The sequence below is a fragment of the Heptranchias perlo genome, chromosome 24 (genome assembly GCF_035084215.1).
Source record: "Heptranchias perlo isolate sHepPer1 chromosome 24, sHepPer1.hap1, whole genome shotgun sequence".
Classification (NCBI taxonomy): domain Eukaryota; kingdom Metazoa; phylum Chordata; class Chondrichthyes; order Hexanchiformes; family Hexanchidae; genus Heptranchias; species Heptranchias perlo.
In genome coordinates, this window is record NC_090348.1 from 8,106,265 (window position 1) to 8,130,243 (window position 23,979).

General features: G+C 39.5%; 1 protein-coding gene across 10 annotated transcripts in view; it reads left to right on the plus strand.

The window, feature by feature from the left end:
* Positions 1-23,979, plus strand: part of c2cd5 (C2 calcium dependent domain containing 5) — a 97,366-nt gene that overhangs the window by 24,019 nt on the left and 49,368 nt on the right. For 6 of the 10 annotated variants that reach the window (XM_068004710.1, XM_068004711.1, XM_068004713.1 and 3 more), the window contains exons 5-10: positions 2,597-2,692; positions 3,325-3,480; positions 4,995-5,196; positions 14,184-14,335; positions 18,336-18,539; positions 21,788-21,873. In XM_068004710.1, the coding sequence (XP_067860811.1) occupies positions 2,597-2,692; positions 3,325-3,480; positions 4,995-5,196; positions 14,184-14,335; positions 18,336-18,539; positions 21,788-21,873 (896 nt within the window). Of the gene's footprint in view, positions 1-2,596; positions 2,693-3,324; positions 3,481-4,994; positions 5,197-14,183; positions 14,336-18,335; positions 18,540-21,787; positions 21,874-23,979 lie in introns of those variants that run through there. The other 4 variants (XM_068004715.1, XM_068004716.1, XM_068004720.1 and 1 more) reach the window with 2 other exon arrangements.

Sequence of the window (23,979 nt, forward strand, 5' to 3'; positions counted from 1 at the left end):
ATTATGCTGTTTGTTTTTGCCCTATCACTTTTAGACTTCTGCACATATTAATGTGCCAAGGTGTTTTTTTAAAATAAGGGAAATGCCTTACCTTAGACTATTTTACAATTTGACACATTTTTCATAATATACTATAGACCAGATTTTCCTGTGAGTGGCGAATGAATGGCGCCAGTTGTTAAACTTACACTTGCGCGTAGACTTTTCATGGGCTTTTGCACAGCGAGCTCCTCTCATCAGGCCCTCAATCCAGCACGGCCCCCTCTCCCGGGCATCTGGGCCCTGTGTATCCCCATAACCAATCAGATTGAAGCATGATAAGCAGAGCCGAGTCAGAACTAGGAAGTGTAAGTTAGACTAGTGAATTCAATATCAAATAAGGTATAGAAAGCAAAATAAAGAGAGGGTAAGAAATATTGAATTAAGAGACAGAGAGAAAAAGTAAACGATTGTTTTTTAGACTGGAGGAAGGTATACAGTGGTGTTCCCCAGGGGTCGGTACTAGGACCACTGCTTTTTTTGATATATATATTAATGACTTGGGTGTACAGGGCACAATTTCAACATTTTCAGATGGCACAAAACTTGGAAGTGTAGTAAACAGTGAGGAGAATAGTAATAGACTTCAAGAGGACATAGATAAGCTGGTGGAATGGGCGGATACATGGCAGATGAAATTTAACGCGGAGAAGTGGGAAGTGATACATTTTGACAGGAAAAATGAGGAGAGGCAATATAAACTAACTGGTACAATTCTAAAGGGGGTGTAGGAACAGAAAGACGTGGGGGTATATGTGCACAAATCTTTGAAGGTGGCAGGATAGGTTGAGAAAGCGGTTAAAAAAGCATATGGAATCCTGAGCTTTATAAATAGAGGCATAGAATACAAAAGCAAGGAAGATATGTTGAACCTTTATAAAACACTGGTTCGGTCACAGCTGGAGTATTGTGTCCAATTCTGGGCACAGCACTTTAGGAAGGATGCGAAGGCCTTGGACAAGGTGCAGAAAAGATTTACAAGAATGTTTCCAGGGATGAGTGACTTCAGTTACGTGGATAGACTGGAGAAGCTGGGGTTGTTCTCCTTAGAGCAGAGAAGGTTGAGAGGAGATTTGATAGAAGTGTTCAAAATCATGAAGGGTTTAGATAAAGTAAATAAAGAGAAACTGTTCCCGTTGGCGGAAGGGTTGAGAACCAGAGGACACAGGTTTAAGGTAATTGTCGGAAGAACAAAAGGCGACATGAGGAAAAACTTTTTTACACAGCGAGTCGTTATGATCTGGAATGCACTGCCTGAAAGGGTGGTGGAAGCAAATTCAATCGTGCCTTTCAAAAAGGAATTGGATAAATATTTGAAGGGAAAAATTTTGCAAGGCTACGGGGAATGAACGGGGGAATGGGACTAATTGGATTGCTCTTACACAGAGCCAGCATGGGCTGGATGGCCTCCTTTTGTGCTGTAACCATTCTATGATTGTAAGATAGCATAGCTTTAGAATAACCAGTAATGTTTTAATCAATATCTGTGTAATGAAGGTGTGCTGGAGTTGCAGTTAAAAAAGGACAGCAATGTTTTGTGGCACTTGTAGGTGAGTAGATGATATGGTGACAATAGGTGGGCAGGAACATAGGAACAGGAGTAGGCCGTTCAGCCTCCCGAGCCTGTTCTGCCATTCAGTTAGATCATGGCTGATCTGTATCTTAACTCCATTTACCCACCTTGGTTCTGTAACCCTTAATACCCTTACCTAACAGAAATCTATCAATCTCAGTTTTGAAATTTTCAATTGGCCCAGCTTCAACAGCTTTTTAGGGGAGTGAGTTACAGATTTCCACTATCCTTTGTGTGAAGAAATGTTTCCTGACATCACCCCTGAACTGCCTTGCTCTAATTTTAAGGTTATGCCCCCTTGTACTGGACACCCTCACCAGAGGAAATAGTTTCTCTCTATCTACCCTATCAAATCCTTTAATCATCTTAAACACCTCAATTAGATCACACCGTAATCTTCTATACTCAAGGGAATACAAGTCTAGTCTATGCAACCTGTCCTCATAATTTAATCCTTTTAGCCCGGGTATCATAAGAATGAAGATCTGTCTGTGCGATGTCCTATATGTAACAGAACAACAGATTTCTGACCTCAGGAATGCACATCTGCAGAAAATGTTGCAATAATGTATGCTGGTTATCATTTGGTCAACTTATAGTCAACCCTTCAGTGTTGGTGTTCCCTTGCATCAGCAGCACGGAACAAAGTGACCCTATTTGCCCTGTAACTTAAGCTGGTGAAAAAGAAATGGACTGAAAGCTGAAGAAAATGGCCCATATGAAGTCCATAGTACATTGAAAGCAAAATAAGTTTGTGATTTCAAAACAGCAATGTTAGGGTTTAGAGACTGCTTGAGTTTTGCTCTTGTGGTTCATGACATTCACTTTCATTATCTTCAAAAATCCAAGGAAGTAAAGTTTTGTGCATGTAAACCGGAGGGCCATTTGCAAAAGTAATGGTCTTTTCTGATTCCATGCTTAGCTCTATAATTTTACTGTAATATTCAAATAGCTAGGTGTATTAAAAGGATCATTTTTTAACAGGTATCAGAGGGGAAATTAATGTTATGGTGAAGGTAGATCTCTTCCACGATTTGAACCGCTTCAGACAATCATCGTGTGGAGTCAAGTTCTTTTGCAGTAAGTTTGTTGTCTTAAGTTGGCTTGTATTTTTATAAATTCCACATATATATTATGTATTTGCAGTTCACAAATTGTAAATCTGGTAATACATGCATGTTCTTAGGATACCTTTTTTTTAAAAAGAAGATTTTTGTTGAGCATTTGGCCGTATAAAGGTGATCACTGTCTCTGCTGGGGAATGAAACACTATTATTTGCTATTTTCTGCACCCATTGTCAGCATCAAGCATTTTCAGGTCAGGTATAGCAAAGCCAGATGCAGGGTAAAGTTCCCTCTACTCTATGCCAATAACGTTCAACTCCTAAGTGTACTCTCTATTGTTGATGTTTCCACTTCCCATACCAGCACTCCTTTGCTGAAGGCGTTTACTGTCAAGCTGGCAAACTGTTGAGCTTTGTCCAGTGGGCATGTAATCACTAAGAACTGGTTTGAGATGGCTAAAACTCATTGCTCATAGGATCCACATACAACCAGCAGAGAAAAGAAACTTTAATTCTCATAGCGTGGACTCAAATCACAGGCAGGAAAATAAAGTTTTCAATTCACAGTATCATCAGTCTGCCTTTTCTAAGTTGCTTTTTAACCATATTTTATACAGTAAGCTCTGAAGTATATTTTTTTCTCCACAGCCGCGTCCATTCCTAAGTGCTATAAAGCAGTAACAATCCATGGGTTTGTTGAAGAATTGGTAGTAAATGAGGATCCCGAGTACCAGTGGATTGATAGGATACGTACACCCAGGGCATCAAATGAGGCCAGACAGAGGCTAATCTCACTGATGTCAGGTAAAAGATCTTTCAGATTTTTGCTGACAATATCTTTGCTGATGTAAGCGTGTTTGATGTAAAGTGTATTTGTTCAGAAATTTTGACCCAGAGATAATGAAGGAACGGCGATATATTTCCAATCAGGATAGTGTGTGACTTGGAGGGGAACGTGCAGGTGGTGGTGTTGTTCCCATGTGCCTGCTGCCCTTGTCCTTCTAGGTAGTAGAGGTCGCAGGTTTGGGAAGGGGTGCTGTTGAAGAAGCTTTGGCGAGTTGCTGCAGTGCATCTTGTAGATGGTACGCACTGCAGCCACGGTGGGGGAGGGAGTGAATGTTTACAATTGTCACGTTTCTAATTTTGAGGAGTCTGTAAATTTCCATACAGACTCAATTTGAAATTTACATGCCCTTTAAGAAGCATACAAGAAAAGCTTTCAAATATCATCAGTATCCGAATTGTACTTGTTTTTTCTTTTTACAGATGCTGCATATTTCCAGCATTTTGTGTTTTATTTAAATTTCAGATTTCTGGAATTTGAAGTTTTTTTATTTTTAATTTGTAATTTGTAAAATTGTACTTGGTGTTTTGCGGCTGACTAGTTTACATCTGTTCACTTGACCATTCTTACCCTGTAAAAAAAAAAGTACCTTCTGGTTGTTTAGCCTCTGAATATAAGCATCTGTTACAGTTTCAAATGCTAAAACTACATTGTTGCTGTTAATTTGACCACTATAAGCTGTCTTCACCAGTAAACCAGGCGAGTTTCACGTCATTCCAATTTTTTTGGGCAAAATGTTGATTCGCAATTTGTGTTTGTGTTTTAAAAAAAAATCAGCTCTAATCATTTCAATGCGTTTGCAATCCAGGTATCTGTTTCCCTCAAAATAATACTATTAATAGTGATTTGGCCAAGGCAATACTGCATCAGAGCACTACCTGTAAAGTCCTGTAATTCAGGCACTACTTGTAATGTCCTGTAACTCGGGCACTACCTGTAATGTACACTGTAATTCAAGCACTACCTCATAATGTAATTCAGAACACTAGCTGTAATGTACTGTAGTTCTGCGCACTACCTGTAATGTCCTGTAATCTGTGCACTACCTGTAATGTCTTCAGTAATTCACTAAATAGTCCAAAGTACTTGGATCTAAAAATATTTTTACATCATTGACTTGTATTAACAGCGTGGAACAGGATGATTAATAGGACTGCTATTATTGCTGAGGAAACACACTTGGGTGTGGGAAAGTTGGCTCTGCACATTTGTCAAAATTCTATACATTTTTTGTTGGGTAAATGTTCTAAATTAGAATTGGAGAAATTCAAAACCAATACTTAATTCAGCATAACCATGTGACAAATTGAAATGTTTTTTTTAAGAAACCGTTAAACTTGGTTTTTGGTCATGGGTTACTCTGCCTGAAATGTCATCTGATCTCATTCTATATGTTGTGGTGCTTGGCCACACAGTAAAGTTTGTGTATTTGATATAAATCATGTTAAGTGACAATAAATATTTGATTTAATAGGGGAACTGCAAAGAAAAATTGGCTTAAAGGTACTTGAGATGGGAGGCAATGCTGTAGTGGGCTACCTACAGTGTTTTGACTTGGAAGGAGAATCTGGGCTAGTGGTACGTGCTATTGGGACTGCATGTACACTGGACAAACTGAGTAACACAGCTACATCACTCCTACCTCCATGTAGTTCCCCATCCAAAGACCTGAAAGAGTAAGTACAAGGTTGCAAGTATGTGCAATCTCTTTCTCTGCATTACTTTGTATTGTGTTGCATGCAAGATTCATATGCCTGTTCTATGTGTACTTCATGACTGTTTGAGCACTGTTGAGTGCAATGGTTTATTGGAATTGTAAATTCAATTTACCCTATAATGCTTTCAAGTGCATGACATAGAAAAGAAACCTGTGCAAGCTAAACTCAGGAGGTTCATAAAAGTATAAATTAACAGCAAGAAAATATAAATAATCCTTATACCATTGTGAAAACAATGCTGTCTACCTCACTCAGAATTTGTAACTTGTTATGCCCAGTATTTTAAAGCTATAATAAGCATTATGAACACTGAATGCATATATTTTATCTAGCAGACTTTTCCATGTGTCCCTAGTTTTGTGACTGATTGATAAGATCTGGTACATATGACACCTCAGACAGAATGCGTTATTTTAGATGTGCAACCAGGTATGCAAGAACTTTCATTAAATCCTAATATGCAGTTTTTTATGTTTACTTGAATTGAATACAGACATGGGGTTGAAGTAGGATGCTAACAAGTGTTTCACGCTTTCATTAGGAACTCAAGCCATAGCTCTATGTAAATTGGAGGGTGATCTTGCTATCGGAGATAACCTATTAATGAACGTGACTCTGTAAATCTTTGTGGCGTAGGCCTAAGTATCATGGCATTGCCTGTTTTTAATTTTGGCCTTGACATGATGACTTGGTGCTGTCAGTTACATTTTTCAGCATCTATAAGAGTCAGTCGAGTGTGGTGTGGAATAATCAGAACACTGCTGTATGAGTGTGAAGTACCTTCCAAGTGTGCTGTTTTTAGCCTCCATCCAATTTCGTTCCTTCTCTCTTGAAGGCACTGACTTGTGCTTGGGTTATGATTCCATGAGCACTGGTTGCTCTTCACTTCCTTGCATAAGGGGCCATTGCACGTGTGTGCCAAGCTAGCGATTGGGGACAGACTATTTGTGGGGGAGTCATCACAAGCCCGGTGGTCTTGTCCAATACCAACACAAACGTACTTTTCCAGCTTGGATCAGTGGATACTGACCAGGCACAGTGAACATGGCTGATTTTCGCCCTCTTGCCACCACCCACCCCCAACACTTTCCTACTCCAGGGAGTTGTAGCCAATTGTATGAGCACAGCTGAGCCTGATCCTGATCCTCTCCTTACCCAATGTCCATGCACACACATATCAACAGTGGTTACTGGGTAACCATTAAGAATGGGCACTCTGATTTTCCCTTCCCTGGCCCAGGTCCCTTGAGGTCAATTGTTGCACCTGGCTGAGATCAGCTAACTCCAATAATTTCAAATCCCTGCCAACAGCTATAACCAATATGTCTCCCATAAGGAAAGCCCATAATCTTCCATCAGAATAGAGCTGGGTGGTTGTGGAGAGTGAAAGAGATTTTTCAGTATTTTAGTATCCATTTACAAGTAGAAATTGCCATAATCTGATGGAGTTGACACTGTCCCTTTAAGAAAACTCACACCTTGAATGGTTAGGTGGTTTTGTACTTTGCTGTGCAGAGATCCTTTTTCCCTACTATTGCAGCAAAGCTAGTTGTGTTGTTTCTGATGCTAGAGTAAGTTCAAGTGCCATTTTTTTACATGTTTAAGTGTTTCAGTTCCTGGTAATGGTAAAGGGAAGTCTGTCTGAATTCTCTGTGTTGAATTGCTGACATTTTGCAATAAAAAACCTACTTGGCTATCACAATCCGATCAACCTCAGACTGTCTCAATCCTATGGCTGGCTGTCAGCCAATGTGTGTAAAGTACCACAAATCCACCCTAATGACAGACACCCACGACCTCTGTCGTTGTCGGAAGCTTGTTAACTTAACATGTGGACATGACCAAGTCAATTTTTGGAAGGACTGGCCACTAGAATATTCCATTTATTTTGGTGCAGAGATATCTTGGAATCCAGCTTGACAAATCTCTCTTCAACAAACATACCAGCAAATCGAGGGTGAGTGCAGAGAAACTGAGTCCTTTAAAGATGTATTGTCAGACCACATTGGTTCGAATTGTGGGGAGCAGGTTTCTGAGGACTCTAGTCCTACATAAGCTCCTTGGCCATATATTGGCCCAATATTTGGGTTCAATCACCAGTACAGTTGGTATAAGTTAAATAACCAAGTACTCTGGTCCCCATTCAGTGCTCACATGCCCTCACCAATGACGACTTCTGCAATTTTGGGGGGAAATCTGGTTAGGGCTCAGCTGGAGTATTGTGTCTAATTCTGGGCACCACACTTTAGGAAGGATGTCAAGGCCTTGGAAAGGATGCAGAGGAGATTTACTGGAATGGTACTAGGGATGAAGGACTTCAGTTATGTGGAGAGACTAGAGAAGCTGGGATTGTTCTCCTCAGAGCAGAGAAGGTTAAGGGGAGATTTAATAGAGGCGTTCAAAGTCATGAAGGGTTTTGATAGAGTAAAGAAGAAGAAACTGTTTCCAGTGGCAGAAGGGTCAGTAACCAGAGGTCACAGATTTAAGGTAATTGGCAAAACAGCCAGAGGTGAAATGAGGAGAAATTATTTTACGCAACAAGTTATCGTGATCTGGAATGTGCTGCCTGAAAGAGTGGTGGAAGCAGATTCAATAGTGACTTTCAAAAGGGAATTGGATAAATACTTGAAGGGTAGAAAATTGCAGGGCTATGGGGAATGAACAGGGAAGTGGGACTAATTGGACAGCTCTTTCAAAGAGCCGGCACAGGCATGATGGGCCAAATGGCCTCCTTCTGTGCTGTAGGTTTGTATGAATCCAGATATCAGAACATGGGCTTTTGAAGGCCGTGATTTGAAGAAGAAGGAAAGGCTAAGGGAGACAAGTAATTTCACAGTTTTGAGGTTCTGCAAAAGAACGTCAGGGTAGGAGACTGTGCGATTGGTCTACATTTCAACACTGTGAAGGTTCAAGGAGGAGGAGGAGGAGGAGGAGGAAGAAGAAGAGGAAAGTTCAAAAAAGTAATGTCAGTAAAATGGATAAAATAGAGTGGAACAAGAACATTTATGAATGAGGGAGATACACGTTTAGGGGTGAGTGAAAGTTGACCCATTCCTTTTTATCCTGTCCAGAAGTAAGAGAAAGGTGCTGGAAAAGCCTCTCAGAAATGGAAGCTGTATTCCAATCTTGGACTTTATAAAGAGTTGGGAGTAGTTAAGGGGTGAAAGATGAAACTGAGCTTAGAGCCAGCTTTAGCAGTAAAGGAAATTTGGAAATTCCATTGATGATCAGAGATGACAGCGAGGCCAAAATGTCAATCGATGAAGGACTGAGTGGATCCATCAAACCATCCGAATTGGTCATCTCAACTTCACTTCGGTATTGATCCAGGTCATTTCAGATACCAAACCAGGTATGGTTGAGTTAAAAATGACACTTATCCATGAATATCCTCCTTCGAAAAGCAAAAGTAAGGCATCTGGTGAGGGCACCTCTGTATTGTGCTTTCTTATGGATTCATTTGGAGTGTTTTCAGCCACTGAAAACTTGTCCCTGCAGATGGTCAGCTTTGCAAAAATGTCTACTGTCATAGTGTCGGTTCTGGTAGGACTGTAATCCCAGTACTAATAGAGGCATAGGTCAGTGCCAAGCAGATTTGGCATCACCTGAAGTGAGGCCTGCTGGAACACCTACCAAGTTGCCCAAGGCAAGTGGTTACATTGCTGAAGTTCAAGAACACTTGACGTTAAAGGGGTTGTATCTTGGGCAGAATTTTTTTTCCGTTCATGATTTTCTTAGAGGGAAGGAAAGTAAATATTACAACTTCTAAGTACTCCCCTAATTTTTGTGCAAGAATATGTGCCCACGGATACATTTCCTTTATTTTGTAAAAAAGAAATGTGTGCAATTTACCATCCCGACAGAGATTCAGGTCGCCTTCCCTCCACAGCTGCTCTAGTAATACCATTGACTGGGAGGAAGGAACTATTTGTACATGGGTTGGCTGTGTTTGTTTTAATGTGGATCACAACTTCTGAAAGGCTTAGCAGCTCATCTGAAACTACCCAGGAGAATACACAACAGTCTGATTTCCCGTGATTTGGGCTTTCAGGCAAATTCAAAAATTCAGCATCGCCAGGATACAGATGACTTTTCCCTGTCAGTAGTGTCACTGGAGTGACTCTGGGGGATGTGGGGAGGGTGGGGGTAGAGGAGACCCAATAAGCAACAAGTATTTTAAATGTATAATTGTTTTCACGTACAAATTAAGTGAGTACTTCGAACAGTGTTTTACCATTTGAATGTTCCTTCTCTTTTTTTAATGGGACAGTGGCTTTGTTAATTTCCCTGTACCTTGCTATGGGATGATGGCCGTTTCTATTTTATGTGGTGTTTGAACAGCATTCAAAAAGCACGGCAAGTAGTGTTACCTATTATTTGAGAAGTATCATGGATAAATCTAATTCAAAACTCTGGTCATTAAACCTTTGAGCATTGTTTCATTTGAGGCAAATTATGCACCTGTATTTGAGTAGCGCTGGCTATACATGGGTACATTAAATTGTATAGACAAAATTTGTATATGCAAATTGCAATTATATATAAAATGTGCATGAAGGTATGACTTGTACACCAAGTTTTATGGTATTCTGCTATTGTGCATTGCTAAATTAAAGAATTACAGAAATATGTCAACAGCTAAACTTCAGGGATCGAATTCTTTGATGTAGACTATTTTATAATTTTGGAGAATTTTTCAGATTTGAGTTTTGTGCATAATTGTTCACTGCTTCCAGCTTTTAAAAAAAAATCATGAGACTTAGTAGGTATGAATAATGTTTTTTTTAAACTGGAAGAAGCAACCAACTCCTGTTATGTTTTTTGTTGCAGAGTTCTGCTCTCTAATTGTTCTCAGGGGAGTTAATGCTTGCTAGAGATTTATGCCTGCATTTTTCTTAAGCAGCACCTTCAGTTTGTTGCAAAGGAGTCTAAAGGGGACTTGAAAAGCTATTGTCATGAAATTAGTTCTATTAGCAGTGGTACTTGTATCAGAACATTCATTAAAAAACTGGTGCAGAAATCTTTTTATAATCTAATTTCTATCCTTCGGTTAAATTTGTATTTATTAAGGTGAGGGATGTCGCGGAAATGGAACATTTAAAATAAGTTTACAGCTGATAAAGAACAAAGTTTATCTTGTGCAGATTTAAACCAAGCTCCTAGAGGTGAAAGGGCAGTGGTCTTGACCCACTCTACTCCCAATTCCCCATACATGAACCTTTTGATAAGATGCATTGTTTATCAATCTCTCTGAAATAGATTTCCCACATGTAGTATCTTCTAACTAATCCTCTCTTTGTTGAGCTCCCAAATAATTCATTATATAGAGTATGGATGAAGCTGGATTAAAAACTTTCAATAATGTCAGAATAAAGCTGTAACAGAAGCCATTGTTAATTTTGCTTCAATCTATGAATCCAAAAATCAGTTGGAATATATTTTCATGTTTGACTAATTGAGTAATGGTTGAACATGTTGGTGCACCAATGGATTAATAGTTTGTGGATAGTCACTGATCCCAGCTACATTCAGAGGGAGGCATTCAGTGAAGGGGGCGATGTTTCCCCAGTGGGAGATGGAGAAGTTCTGTGCACTACAACAACAATTGCATTTATATAGCGCCTTTAACGTAGTAAAATGTCACAAGACACTTCACAGGAGGATTAGCAAACAAAATTTGACACCAAGCCACATAAGGAGATATTAGGACAGTGTAATAAGATGTAATAATAAAACACTGGTTCGGCCACAACTGGAGTATTGTGTCCAGTTCTGGGCACTGCACTTTAGGAAGGAAGTGAAGGCCTTAGAAAGGGTGCAGAAGAGATTTACAAGATTGATTCCAGGTTTGAGGGACTTTAGTTACGTGGATAGACTGGAGAAGCTGGGGTTGTTCTCCTTAGAGCAGAGAAGGTTGAGAGGAGATTTGAAAGAGGTATTCAAAATCATGAAGGGTCCAGACAGAGTAGATAGAGAGAAACTGGTGCCATTGGCGGAAGGGTCAAGAACCAGAGGACATAGATTTACGGTGATTGGCAAAAGAACCAAAGGTGATGAGAGGAAAAACATTATTATATAGCGAGTGGTTAGGATCTGGAATGCACTTCCAGAGTGGGTGGTTGAGGCAGATTCAATCATGGCCGTCAAAAGGGAACTGGATAAATACTTGAAAAGAAAAAAATTGCAGGGCTACAGGGATAGGACGGGGGAGTGGAACTAGCTGGATTGATCTTGCATAGAGCAGGCATGGATTCGATAGGCTGAATGGTCTCCTGCCATGCTGTAACCTTTCTATGATTCTAGGACAGGTGACCGAAATCTTGGTCAAATAGGTAAATTTTAAGGAGCGTCCTAAAGGAGGAGAGAGAGGTAGAGAGGCAAAGAGGTTTAGAAAGAGTTTTCTAGAGCTTAGGACCTAGCCAGCTGAAGGAGTGGTGGAGCGATGAAAATAGGGGCAGTGCAAGAGGCCAGAATTGGAGGAGCGCAGAGATCTCGGAGCGTTGTAAGGCTGGAGGAGATTACAGAGGTAGAGAGGGGCAAAGCCATGGAAGGATTTGAAGACAAGGATGAGAATTTTAAAATCGAGGATGTGAAAGGATTGCAAGCAAGTGTAGGTCAGCGAGCACAGGGGTGATGGGTGAACGGGACTTGGTACGAGTTAGGATATGGGCTGCAGAGTTTTGGATGAGCTCAAGTTTACGGAGAGTGCAAGATGGGAGGCTGGCCAGGAGAGCACTAGTCAGTTTTGGCCATTCTTGTGCATCTCTTCTGGAGAGACAGTGGTGCAAAAACAAGTTGCTTTCCTCCCTGTCTGCCAGGGAATGCTTTGTGGATGCACTGAAAAAGAGGAACAATTTTTTTTTCACAATGGGCAGATTATTCTTTTATAATAGATTGCTATGTTAACAAATTTAGTGTTGGTCAAATCATGCCTTTAAGGGACATTATAAACCCTCGGTCACAGGACAAGACAATCAGTTTACGGTGGGAATGTTGTGTTACTTGCCCGCATCCATTAGCTTAATTAAGTCGATTGAGGTTGCCTTTAGTCATAGATGTGAATAACAGTTAATTTGCTCAACACTTTTCAGCAACATAGCATTCATGTTTGGAATTGCTTGCCTTGATGTCTTGAGGCTGAGTTAGAGTGTCAGTTAAGTGAATGAATGTAATTCAGAAAAGTGTTAATGCTCAAATGCTAGGATGAAAAAAATGCTTTTTTAAAAAAATTGGAGGTGGGGGGTAGGGAGAGAGAGAGAAAATCATGTTTTCCAATGATGCCAGATTAATTTGGTATGGATCTCATTTTGTAAATTATTTAAAAAAAAATAAAAGACCTGTCAGTTATTTATATTTTATTTTACACAATTTCCTTTGCCATTATAAGTCAATTCACCTTATTTAGTTCTAGATTTCTGTCAACAAAGTGGAGGCATTTTCATTGATGTTTAGTAACTAGGAGAGTAAGTCAGCTGTGGTTTTTCTTGAGCATGCACCAGCAGCTAACCAAGCAGCAATGCAGAGCAAGTTGCCTGCCCTCATAGTTGGACCATAGTGTGTGGGGCCCGAGGAGAGGTAAATAACCAAAAAAATCACCAGAAAAGAGAAAAAACTATTTTAATTTCCTCTCACAGAATATAGTTTTGAAGATACGATCATTCTAAAACTCTTAAGAAAATTTGCTCTTTTTACTTACAATATCATCTTTCCATATAGTACTAACGGTTGCATGGCTGATTCTATACAGCTGGAAAATTGTATGGAACAAAACATTTTTAAAAAATTAACTTAATTGTATGCGATCTAATAGCCTTTCTTTTGATGAGTATAATAACTAAAGACCAATATTGTAATGTTAAAACTCAGTCAAAAGCGTGTTAATCTTGAATTTCACGGGCAACCTGCCCAGCTTTTCATGTCACTTTTAAACTGCTTTAATAAATGCATGCTGGTTATGTCTGCAAATATTTCCTGTTGGGTACTACGTGGTTTCTGGTAATCCTGCTTGTATATTATACCAAAAAGTGACAATACTTGCTGAATACCTTGGCTCCCTTGCGCTCGTGGTTTTTTAACATTTACAGTTCTACCGTGTGTATTTTTTTTTCTCCTGGCTCCTGCTTCTCTCTGTCAGGTCTCCTTTGGTGCACCAGCCAAGCCACGGATGCCGCTCGACTCACAACAGCCCAATTCACACTGCTACGGGTTCGAGACTAACTCAGAACTTCTCTGTGTCTGTTCCTACACTCATCTACACTGGTATGAGACTGCACAGGCTGAGGAGGTGGGCCACAGGCAGAGGGGTTCAGTAAATAAAGCAGGCAGGCAGTGTAGGCAGGTACCATAAATCTTCAACCCCTTCTTAGCTTAACAAATAGCCCAGCTTCCAGCTCCAAGAAACATTGGTCAGATTTTTAGTAGATTTGAATATAACTTTTCTAAAGATAGTGTACCGAAGGAAGTGAGTTCTGGTTTCTAGTTTACCGATGGCTTGAATAAGACATGCAGAAGCTTTACTTACCAAATCTTTTTGTTTTCATTTTAGCTGTGATGCACTGTTTTGGTGTTCCAGAATAAGGAAACACGAGTTTCAGTTCCGCATCCTCAAGCTTTCTTTTGGTTAACTAATTAAAACGAGTTGTGCACTTTTAAAGTCATATTTCATGGTTGTTTTATTTACACGATCATCTCGCTCAGGTTTCCAGTACATGGTTTGATTTGTGTTCCAGAATTTTTAACCTGTTTCCTGTGTGTAATGTGCAAACGTGGGCAGCCATATATCTTCCCAGAATCTTCAGTGTACGGACGGCAGTTCTTTGCCTTTTGGCCTCGTCCCCAGTCTGCACATAGAAGCAACTGCTGTCTCCCCTGTATTTGGATCATTCCATCATTGCTCAGATCCTTATCACAGGGTTACTGAATGTGTTTCCCGCTTCTTCTGGCAGGGTTCCCTTCAGTGAAGATCCCAACCCTGTTACTCATTCATCTGGACCCTCCACCCCACTGAAAAATCAAACCTATTCCTTTTCACCTTCCAAGTCCTACAGTCGACAGTCCTCCTCTTCTGACACAGATTTGAGTTTGACACCTAAAACTGGTAAGGCACCTCCACCCCGCTTTTTTGTTGTAAATTTGTGTTTTTTGCACTTGAAGCACCTCATTCTGCTTATCAAAACCTAATCTCGAGCTTTTCTTTCATTGAACTTTGAAGAGCAGCAAACTGAATCGGACTAGAGATTTTTTTTTATTAAGTCTTTGAAGCACAATGAATGAATTCAGATACTGTGGAAATGTCTTTCTTTGTTATAGCTGGACATATTTAAAATTAAAAGTTGAGTATTGTCTGCTGGGGGAAAAATAGTAATGGATACTCTCTTGGATATTGAGTAACTTTTCAGCTCCCTTAATTTTTATCAAGAGTCTACAGCGACTTGGCTTACAAATGTCTAAACATCTGCATGTCTTACGGCTGCTGCATTCTGTGTCCATCCTGTCCAATCTGGATGTATGTGCTTTTTTAGTTGTATTAATCTGATGGATCCTCAATTAAAACAGTGTCAGGTAGCAGTTAAAAACTATGCAGAGGGCTTGTTTTAACCAAAGTCCTCTTTCCAGTGACTGCACTTTGGGAGTCAGTCGATATATTTGAGTTGGTAGTTGGCAAATAGAGCTCTGGAAGTATTGCACAGTAATAGCATGGACTGTAGCGCTAAAACATGACACATTGTGTAAAATCTTGAATGCACGCTCAGATATCTTATTTCTAACATTTGGTATTTTGAGTCCTACATTTTCATGTTTGAATCTACTAAAGTGCACATACTTAATGACCTATAATTAAATTTAGTTTAGAAAATTATATATTTCTTTACACAGCAAATAACTGATATCGATATTTTTTGCAAATGCTAATTATTCTTCACGATCCGACTGGAGAAATTCAGGCAGCAGTTTTATCCACTTTGATGTATAAAAACTCTTACTCGAGACTGCTTCTTTACTTTCCTGTGGTCAGTAGTGAATCTCTGTTATCTTCCAGACTCCGAATCACGGTTTGTTGGTTCTTTTTGGCGGGTTGGCTAGAGTTCGGATAATTTTCTTGGGAAAATTAAAGAAACACTGACATATTGTTCCCAATGCACTTATTTGAAAAATGTCCATTTTAAAAAAAATAAAAACCCTGCACAAACGTCCTCTAGTGTCCAAATGCAATTCAGAGAGTAATGCCAATAAAAAGGGGAAAAAAAGTTCAAATTCTGGAAATCTGAAGCAACAAAAAATACTGGAAATACACTGCAAGTCAGTCCGCATTTGTAAAGAGCAAAGACAGGTGAAGGTTTCGGATAGAATGCTTCAGAACTGATAATTAAAAGATAAACATGCATTTATTAGAATTGGGGCAAAGGGGTAAGGGAGAAACAAAAATATGCCAAGAAATGAGACAAGCCAGTCACAGGTGGAATTGATGGGTTTAGTGAACTGCAACCTGCTTAGAAGCAGAAAAGCAGGAGATTGTTAAACGATGATAGACGGACGTGTAAAAAGAAATGTGAAAATAACCAAGACAGTCAGCAGTCCACCTAAGGAAATAGACAGGAAATAGACCAGAAATTGGGGGAAAGTATACAAAAGCTTGCAGATGCAGTATAAAGTGAAAACTGAAATGCTGGAAACACACTGTGGGTATGCCAGTCTCCCACTATCCTCTCAGTGACTGGGTTCTCCTTGATCAGCTTCTACTTTTGCCATATCATCAACCATTATCTTCAACACAATCCCACCAGCAAGCACATTATAACAATTCTTCCCCCACCCCGCTGCCTTTCTGGAGGAACTGCTCCTTCTGGGATACACTTGTTCACTATACCATCACTGCAACTTCCAGCTGCCCTTTCCCTAGCACTTTCCTATGCAACACCTGGCCATTCACCTCCTCCCACACTGTTGCCCAGGTCCCAAACACTCCTTTGATGTGAGGCAGCAATATGCGTACTTTCTCCAATCTACTGTACTATATTTGCTGCTTTCCGTGCAGTCTTGTCTACATCGAGGGAAGTCCAAACACTGATCAGGTGACCACTTTGCCAAACACTCCCGTTTTGTCCACAAGAATGACGCTGAGCTCCCATGACTCACCACTTCACCCAAACCCCTTTCCCCTTCCCACTGCGACTTCTTTGGCTTTGATCTCCTACACTGTTCCAACCAAACTCAATGCAAGCTTCAGGAACAGTATCTAATTTTTCTTGGCACTCTGCAGCCCTCTGGTCTGGAAGTTAACTTGATTTATATTCCCCATATTTTTTTACAGCATGAGTTGTTGTTGACACGGAGAAGGCAGATTGATATTTCATGTGTTAGGTGCTTTGTCAGAGCGCAGGTTTGATTTGGTGAGGGGCGGTGCGGGTTGGCCTTTTTCCCCCCCCCCCCCCCCCCTCCTTGTATGGTTTCCTTTCCCACATTTGACCTGAAGCCATGAGTCCAGAGTCAATGTTGAGGTCTCCCAGGGCTACTCATCCCCACCCCGACTGTGCACCGTCATTCCCCCACCTCTGGTAGGTCTGTCCTGCCGGTGGGACAGGACATACCCAAGGATGGTGATGGGAGGAGTCTGAGACATTGGCTGGCAGGTATGATTCTGTGAGTGTGATTATGTCAGCTTGTTGCTTGACTGGCCTATGAGACAGCTCTCCCAACTTTGCCACCAGTCCCCAGATGTTAGTGAGGAGTACTTTGAGACTGGGCTGAGTATGCCTTTGTCGTGTCCTGATTCGATGCCTAGGTCATAGCCGAGCGGTTCGTCCGGTTTTATTCTTTAGCGATGTTACAATGTCCGTGCCTACCCTGTCGGTGCAGAATAATTATGTATTGTGTGCTGATTTTTTTCTCCCTCCAATCTGCTGCTGCTGATAACAATTAAAAGTTGGAAAAATACAACCATTATATAGATTTGCTTAGCCAATTTTACCAGTTTTTATAATGTTTATGTAATTCCTTTTATATTTTTAAAATTTTGCCCCCAAGTGCTTTTCAAGAAACTTTTAAGATAATGCACATTATTGTGGACATCAACACAAGTGAATTATTGATGCAGTTGGATGGAGGACATGCAGATGTTTGAAGTCACAGAAGAATGTATGAATTTCTACTTTAGCTGTAGCCTTTTTTCACTTTATAAAGTTGGGTCTTTTTTTAGGATCCAGAGGAAATGTGAACCAAATTCAATCTATGCCTTTCCTTGTTATTGTGCTCTACTTTGAAACAGTTTTTCCTTCTGTTAACTGTCTATGCATTTGTCGGAATGTTTATAGGCTGTAATAGATTGTGAATTAGATATTCATGTCATTTTAGCTCAGCTGGTAGCCTCTCCATGGGCACATTCTTTTTTAAAAACTGTCCAATCAAATCAGTACCATAGTTAGGCAGTGAAGGAGAAAGTAGGTTTTTAATTTGAAATATATAAATTGGTGGGAATATGAGTATTCTGTTTTCAGAAATTGTGTTGTCTTTGAGTTGAGGGGGAAAAAAAGTAACTTTTGGGAGGTATTTGTAGTAGAGAAAGCTGAGGGAAATGTGCTGGAGAAAGATTGGGTGTATAAAACGAACAATGTCATGATCTGTGTATGGGTAGACACACTGTGCAAGCATCTAATTGTCAGGGGGCGTCAGATTAATTTCAGTTTGCTTAAGATGTTCTTCCAAACTGCAAGGAAGCCTTTCTCCTAAGGTTTCCCCCGAAAAGACAGCAAGTTGCTAGCAATTAACTGAAACACCCAAGGAGGTGAGCTTTTTTTTAATATATAGGAAATATTCGCTGCCCTTTACAAGTGCCTTATTATTTTAAGTCGATATGCAGAAAGGTGTTTGTTTTTTAATTTATTACATCAGCCTGTGAAAGTTTTCATTGGTTCTTTGTATATTTGTGTTCATTTTGTGTATATGTGTTCATTTTGTGTATATGTGTTCATTTTGCCAAATGTATATCTAATTTGTTTTGCTTTCATATGACTTTCCATACAGTGTTTTCTTCATCTTCTGTACGTAATCTTCTGAATCTCCAACTTCCTTTTCATCTTTTCTCTACTACCTTTCCACAGCAGCACCTTCCCCCGAGGGGCCTAGGATTTTCTTCTTTCCCAGCTCCCCTCCTCTCTCTTCCGGTTCCCCCCATCATAAAAGTGCACATCTCCTTCGCTCGGAGGCTCTGCACAGCCTTACCCCTCCTCACTCTGGCTATGCGAGTCCAGTCCGTCTGAGGAAAACTGTGTCTTTCAATGAAGAGTTGCTTCTAACTGCCTCTGGTAGGATTGATTGATGTAAAAAATACTTCTGCTTTTTAGCAAGCCTGTGTGCTCAGTACCGAAAACTTTTTGCTTACATTACATTAAAGCAAACAGTCATACCAATGTGCCTGATTTGAGGAAAAAAAACCCAAGAGCATACAAAAATGGAAACCGTTCTGACTTAATTGTCAAACGAAAAGTTATTCAAGAAAAACAAATCAAACTAATGTACATTTCTGTAAATGACAAATTTAAACGTTTTTCTCTTGCTCTGCACTTAACAGTTGCTAGTAACCCAAAAGTTCAAAACTTGACTACAAATTTGTCCTAATGAAATGTTTTCTATCATAGAGATTGACAAAAATTGAGATGAAATGGGGGAAAAAAAAGAAGCAATGATCGAACAATATAATGAATCATGGCTATTAGTTATTGGGAACCGCTTCATTCATTCATCACATTTACATAGTTCATTAAATATTTGTCTTGTTGAGTGTTCTGGTTGCTGTGTGCAGTCCAATGCTTACTTTATTCATTTCTTGATATTATTATTGTTAATTTTGTTATGTACTTCCCTGTTGATCCAGTTAAGGCTAATAGTTTGAAGATGATGTTTCTTTTCATGATTTTTAAGCGGAATTTTTTTATTCTGTATTGTCCTTTCTTCAGTATAACCTCGCATGAGCTCATTTTTCTCTTTTTAAAAAGAGAGTTATAAAATTCTATGCACTATTGCTTTGTACTGTTTACTCCTTTAATGAAAATTAGCTTATGTGAACCAAAGGCCTATACAGAAGTATCAGGGTAAGTCTGCACTGTTTCCTTATTAAAGGCACAGCTAAAACATTTAATAACAAAGTTCAGATTGGGCTTTTTAAAATATTCTTTTATTCTTACAATTTAGAAAGTAATTTATATAACTGTTTATGAATTATGAGGAAGTGGTTATTAAAGAAAATAATTACAGTGAAAAAAAATAGTCGCACGGAGTCAGGACTATGTCTGGTTTCAGGTAAAACAGGGTTGGGAGGATAATTGGACCAGAATGCATAGGCATAATTCAATCCCTATTGTACAGTCTTGCATTCTGACCTTATTTTTATATTTCTATTATAAATTCCTATGTCCGGTTAGCCTGACATCAGTAGCAGGGAAAATGCTAGAATCTATTATTAAGGACATAGTAACAGGGCACTTAGAAAATAATAATATGATTAGGCAGAGTCAACACGGTTTTATGAAAGGAAAATTGTGTTTGACAAATCTATTAGATTTTTTTGTGGGTGTAACTATCAGGGTAGATAAGGGGGGACCAGTGGATGTAGTATACTTGGATTTTCAAAAGCCATATGATAAGGTGCCAAAAAACAGGTTGTTACACAAGATTAGGGCTCATGGTGTTGGGGATAATATATTAGCATGGATTGAGGATTGATTGATGGATAGAAAACAGAGAGTAGGAATAAACAGGTTATTTTCGGGTCGGTAGGTTGTAACTAGTGGGGTGCCGCAAGGATCAGTGCTTGGGCCTCAGCTGTTTACAATATATATCAATGACTTAGATGAGGGGACCAAGTGTAATGTATCCAAGTTTGCTGATAATACAAAGCTAGGTGAGAAATTAAGCTGTGAGGAGGATGCAAAGAGGCTGTAAAGGGATGTAGACAGGTTAAGTGAGTGGGCGAGAAGGTGGCAGATGGAGTATAATGTGGGGAAATGTGAAATTATCCACTTTGGTAAGGAGAATAGAAAAGCAGAATATTTTTTAAAAGGTGAAAAATTAAGAAATATTGGTAATCAGAGGGATTTGGGTGTCCTTGTACATGAATCACAGAAAATTAACATGCAGGTACAGCAAGCAATTAGGGAGGCAAATAATGTTAGCCTTTTGTTGCAAGGGGTTGGAGTATAAGAGTAAGGAGGTCTTGCTGCAATTATATAGGGCTCTGGTGAGACCACACATGGAGTACAGTATACAGTTTTGGTCTCCTTAGCTAAGGAAGGATATATTAGCCTTAGAGGGGTTGCAACAAAGGTTCACCAAATTGATTCCTGGATGAGAGGGTTGTCCTATGAGGAGAGATTGTGTAGAATGGGCCTATGTTCTCAGGTTTAGAAGAATGAGAGGTGATCTCATTGAAACATATAAAATTCTTAGAGGGTTTAACAGGGTAGATGCTGAAAGGCTGTTTCTTTTGGCTGGAGAGTCTAGAACTAGGGGGCACAGTCTCAGGATAAGGGGTCAGCCACTTAAGACTGAGATGAGGAGGAATTTCTTCACTCAGAGGGCTGTGAATGCTCAGTCGTTGAGTATATTCAGGACTGAGATTGATAGATTTTTGGATACTAAGGGAGTCAAGGGATATGGGGATAGGGCAGGAAAGTGGAATTGAGGTAGAAGATCAGCCATGATCTTATTGAATGGCAGAGCAGGCTCAAGGGTCCATATGGCCTACTCCTGTTCTTTATGTTCTTATGTCCATAGTTACAATAGAAACTACCTATGTGAACTTGTCATACTGTAATTATACCTTCCTACCAGTGGTGGCATAGCAGTGTGCCAAGTTTACATAAGCAGTTTCCATTATAAATGTGAACATTGGAATTAATAATGGAAAAATTGACACAAGTTTCTGCAGATGTAAGATTTTTAATATATAGATAGATGCATGCATTCACACATACAGAAGTGGAATGTAATTGGCCTGTTGGGTTGTAAATTAATTATAATGATATAAGACACTTGAAGTGTTCCTAAGTAAGCATTTTTTGAGAGTATGGCTCTTGAAAGTCCATTTAAATATTGATTACAAATCCGTACATAGCAGGCTAAAGGTTAACATTTTAATTCTAGAGCTGTTTAAATAATTGGCATGTTGTTGAAGGTGCACATTAATGTTTTAGATTAAACTGAGTTTAACATTAGAAGGACAAGAAAACAGGATATAAAATTAGATAAAATTAAATAAGGTTAGCGAATGAAGGAGTAGAGAAAGATGAGAGAAACACCCTCCTACCCAAAATAATTGGTAACCTGATATAAAACATACCAAACAGGTACAGGTCTGTCAGCATCAGAAAAGAAATATTGACGTTTTGGGTGGAGATCCCTTATCATTTGAAGCAAAAGAGAAATCTGGTCCATTTTCTTGATAATCACTTCTACTCTTATTGAGTATCTAAAAGTATGTCTGTTGATTCATTTTTTTGATTTTCTGATGAATATTGTAATAAGCTTATAATGCACATGCCTGACAATCTCTTAGGTATGGGAAGTGGGAGTGGTGGGAAAGAAGGAGGCCCTCTGAAAGCACTCTATCGACAGCAGACTCAGTCTGCCTTTGAACACAGGGTAAGCATTCAGAATGATTTTTATTTAGGACTCTTCATACTTGGTTACTGTGCAGACTTTGTTTTTGAATAACATGACATTTTTTAATACACTTCTGTGTCTCAAGAAGATTTTGGCCTGCTATATAGTTTATCTGCCTTATTAAATATGTGGGAAATAGGATGCTGCTTTCTGCACTTCTATGATTTGAGTTGCAGAATTTAATTGAAATATATGCTGGTAAAATACTGATGAGCATGGATAGCTAAATCCAGAGTATGTTAGAATATCCAAATTAATTTCCATTATGTTTTGGATATAGAACAAATCTAAGTGAGCAATTATCCAATAACTAGCAGTCAAATTGGGGAAAATTTCATATGGCAGTCAACCGGTTTAGAAATAACAATGCCATTGCTATAAGAAAACATGCATTTGCATGATGCCAGACTCCATTGTGCTCTTGGTCATTGTAAGCTTAGTAAATTTTGCTCAACTGTAACTGACCTGGTCGCTGACTGAAGATGCATTTTATGTACTGCAGGGTTCATTTTGAATTTTATGATTGGAAGCTTATATTTTGGTACTCATTTTGTGTTGAGTGGAAAAATAAGTAATCATCACTATTCAAACGACCAGAGCTTGGACCACAGGAAATAAAACTGTATGTTAAGATTGGCTACTTATTCTCAATACCACCCCATCCTATGTATGAACACTAATTCTAATTTCTTGATTATATTTACTGTTCTAAGAATGCAGTGTAGTTGTGAAAGAAAGGTGTGATTGAAACCATTCGTGTGCAAAGAAGTAAGGACCGTACCCAAATCATGCTGTACAATAGTTTGTGCACCATACTTTACAAGGAGGTTCTTTTGGGTGGTCAGTTGAACAAAACATTTCTATTTTTCATTCCCAATTTTTAAATTGCTTTTAGTCCCAAGACCAAACAGTGGTCGACTGGTAGATAAAGTTGAGAAAGTCTGATGTGAAGAAGGATAGAACACATACCAATTAAATTATTAGATTTTGCTTTAAACACAGAGTAAGTTTTATGTTGGTGGATATCTGCTGGGCAGTTTCCATAACAGCAAGTGAATAGATGTCATGATCAAACTGTATGGTGCTCTGGTCAGACTGCACCTCGAGTACAGTGTCCAGTTCACTGAGACACAAGGAAGACATGCAAGCATTGGAGGCAGTGCAGAGAAGAGCCACATGGCAGAACCCTAGCCATAGAGGCCTATGTTATTAGAAAGGATTGGAGAAACTTGGACTTTTCAGCCTTCAAAGGTGGCATCTGACAGATGATCTTATACAGGTATATAAGACGGTAAAGGGTGTGGAAAAGGTAAATTCAGAAAATTACTTTAAAGCTGAAATGAGGGTTTTACACAGGTTCAAACTAGTAAAAGGTAAATTCAGGACTGATAGCAGTAGGTTCATCTTCACACAGAACGATCAACACATGGAATGGGCTCCCAGATGGAGAAGTGGAGGTAAAAACCCTGGAATCATTTAAGAAACAATTAGATGCAACAATAGGGGGAGGGACTTCAGAGTAATTTTAGATGGTTAAATTGCTGCCTTCATCTGTAATCATCCTGTGATCTTGGAACAAACTGTGGTCTGACATAAAAACAGAAAATGCTGGAGAAGCTCAGCAAGTGAGGCAGCATCTGTGGAGAAAGAAACAGAGTTAACGTTCCAGGTCGAAGACCTTTCGTCAGAACTGGAAGATGTTAAAGAGTTAAAGTTTTTAAGCAAGTACAGAGTCAGGGAGAGAGAGGAGGAGGGAGGAAAGAACAAAAGGGAAGGTAGAGGGCAAAAGTGATTAAATGACAGAAGGGATGATGGCGCAAGGCAAGGAAGGTGGTAATGGGACAGGTTAAGAAACAAAAGATTGGTCAGGAGTAGCTGTAAATGGCAGCAGCAGCACCAATAACAGCACTTGCTGTCTGAAAAAATGGGAGCAGTGGTTATGATCTAAAGTTATTGAAATCAGTGTTGAGTCCGGAAGGTTGTAAAGTGCCTAATTGAAAGATGAGGTGCTGTTCCTCGAGCTTACGTTGACCTTCATTGGAACAGTGTAAGAGGCCGAAGTCAGAGTGGGACAGGGACTTAAAA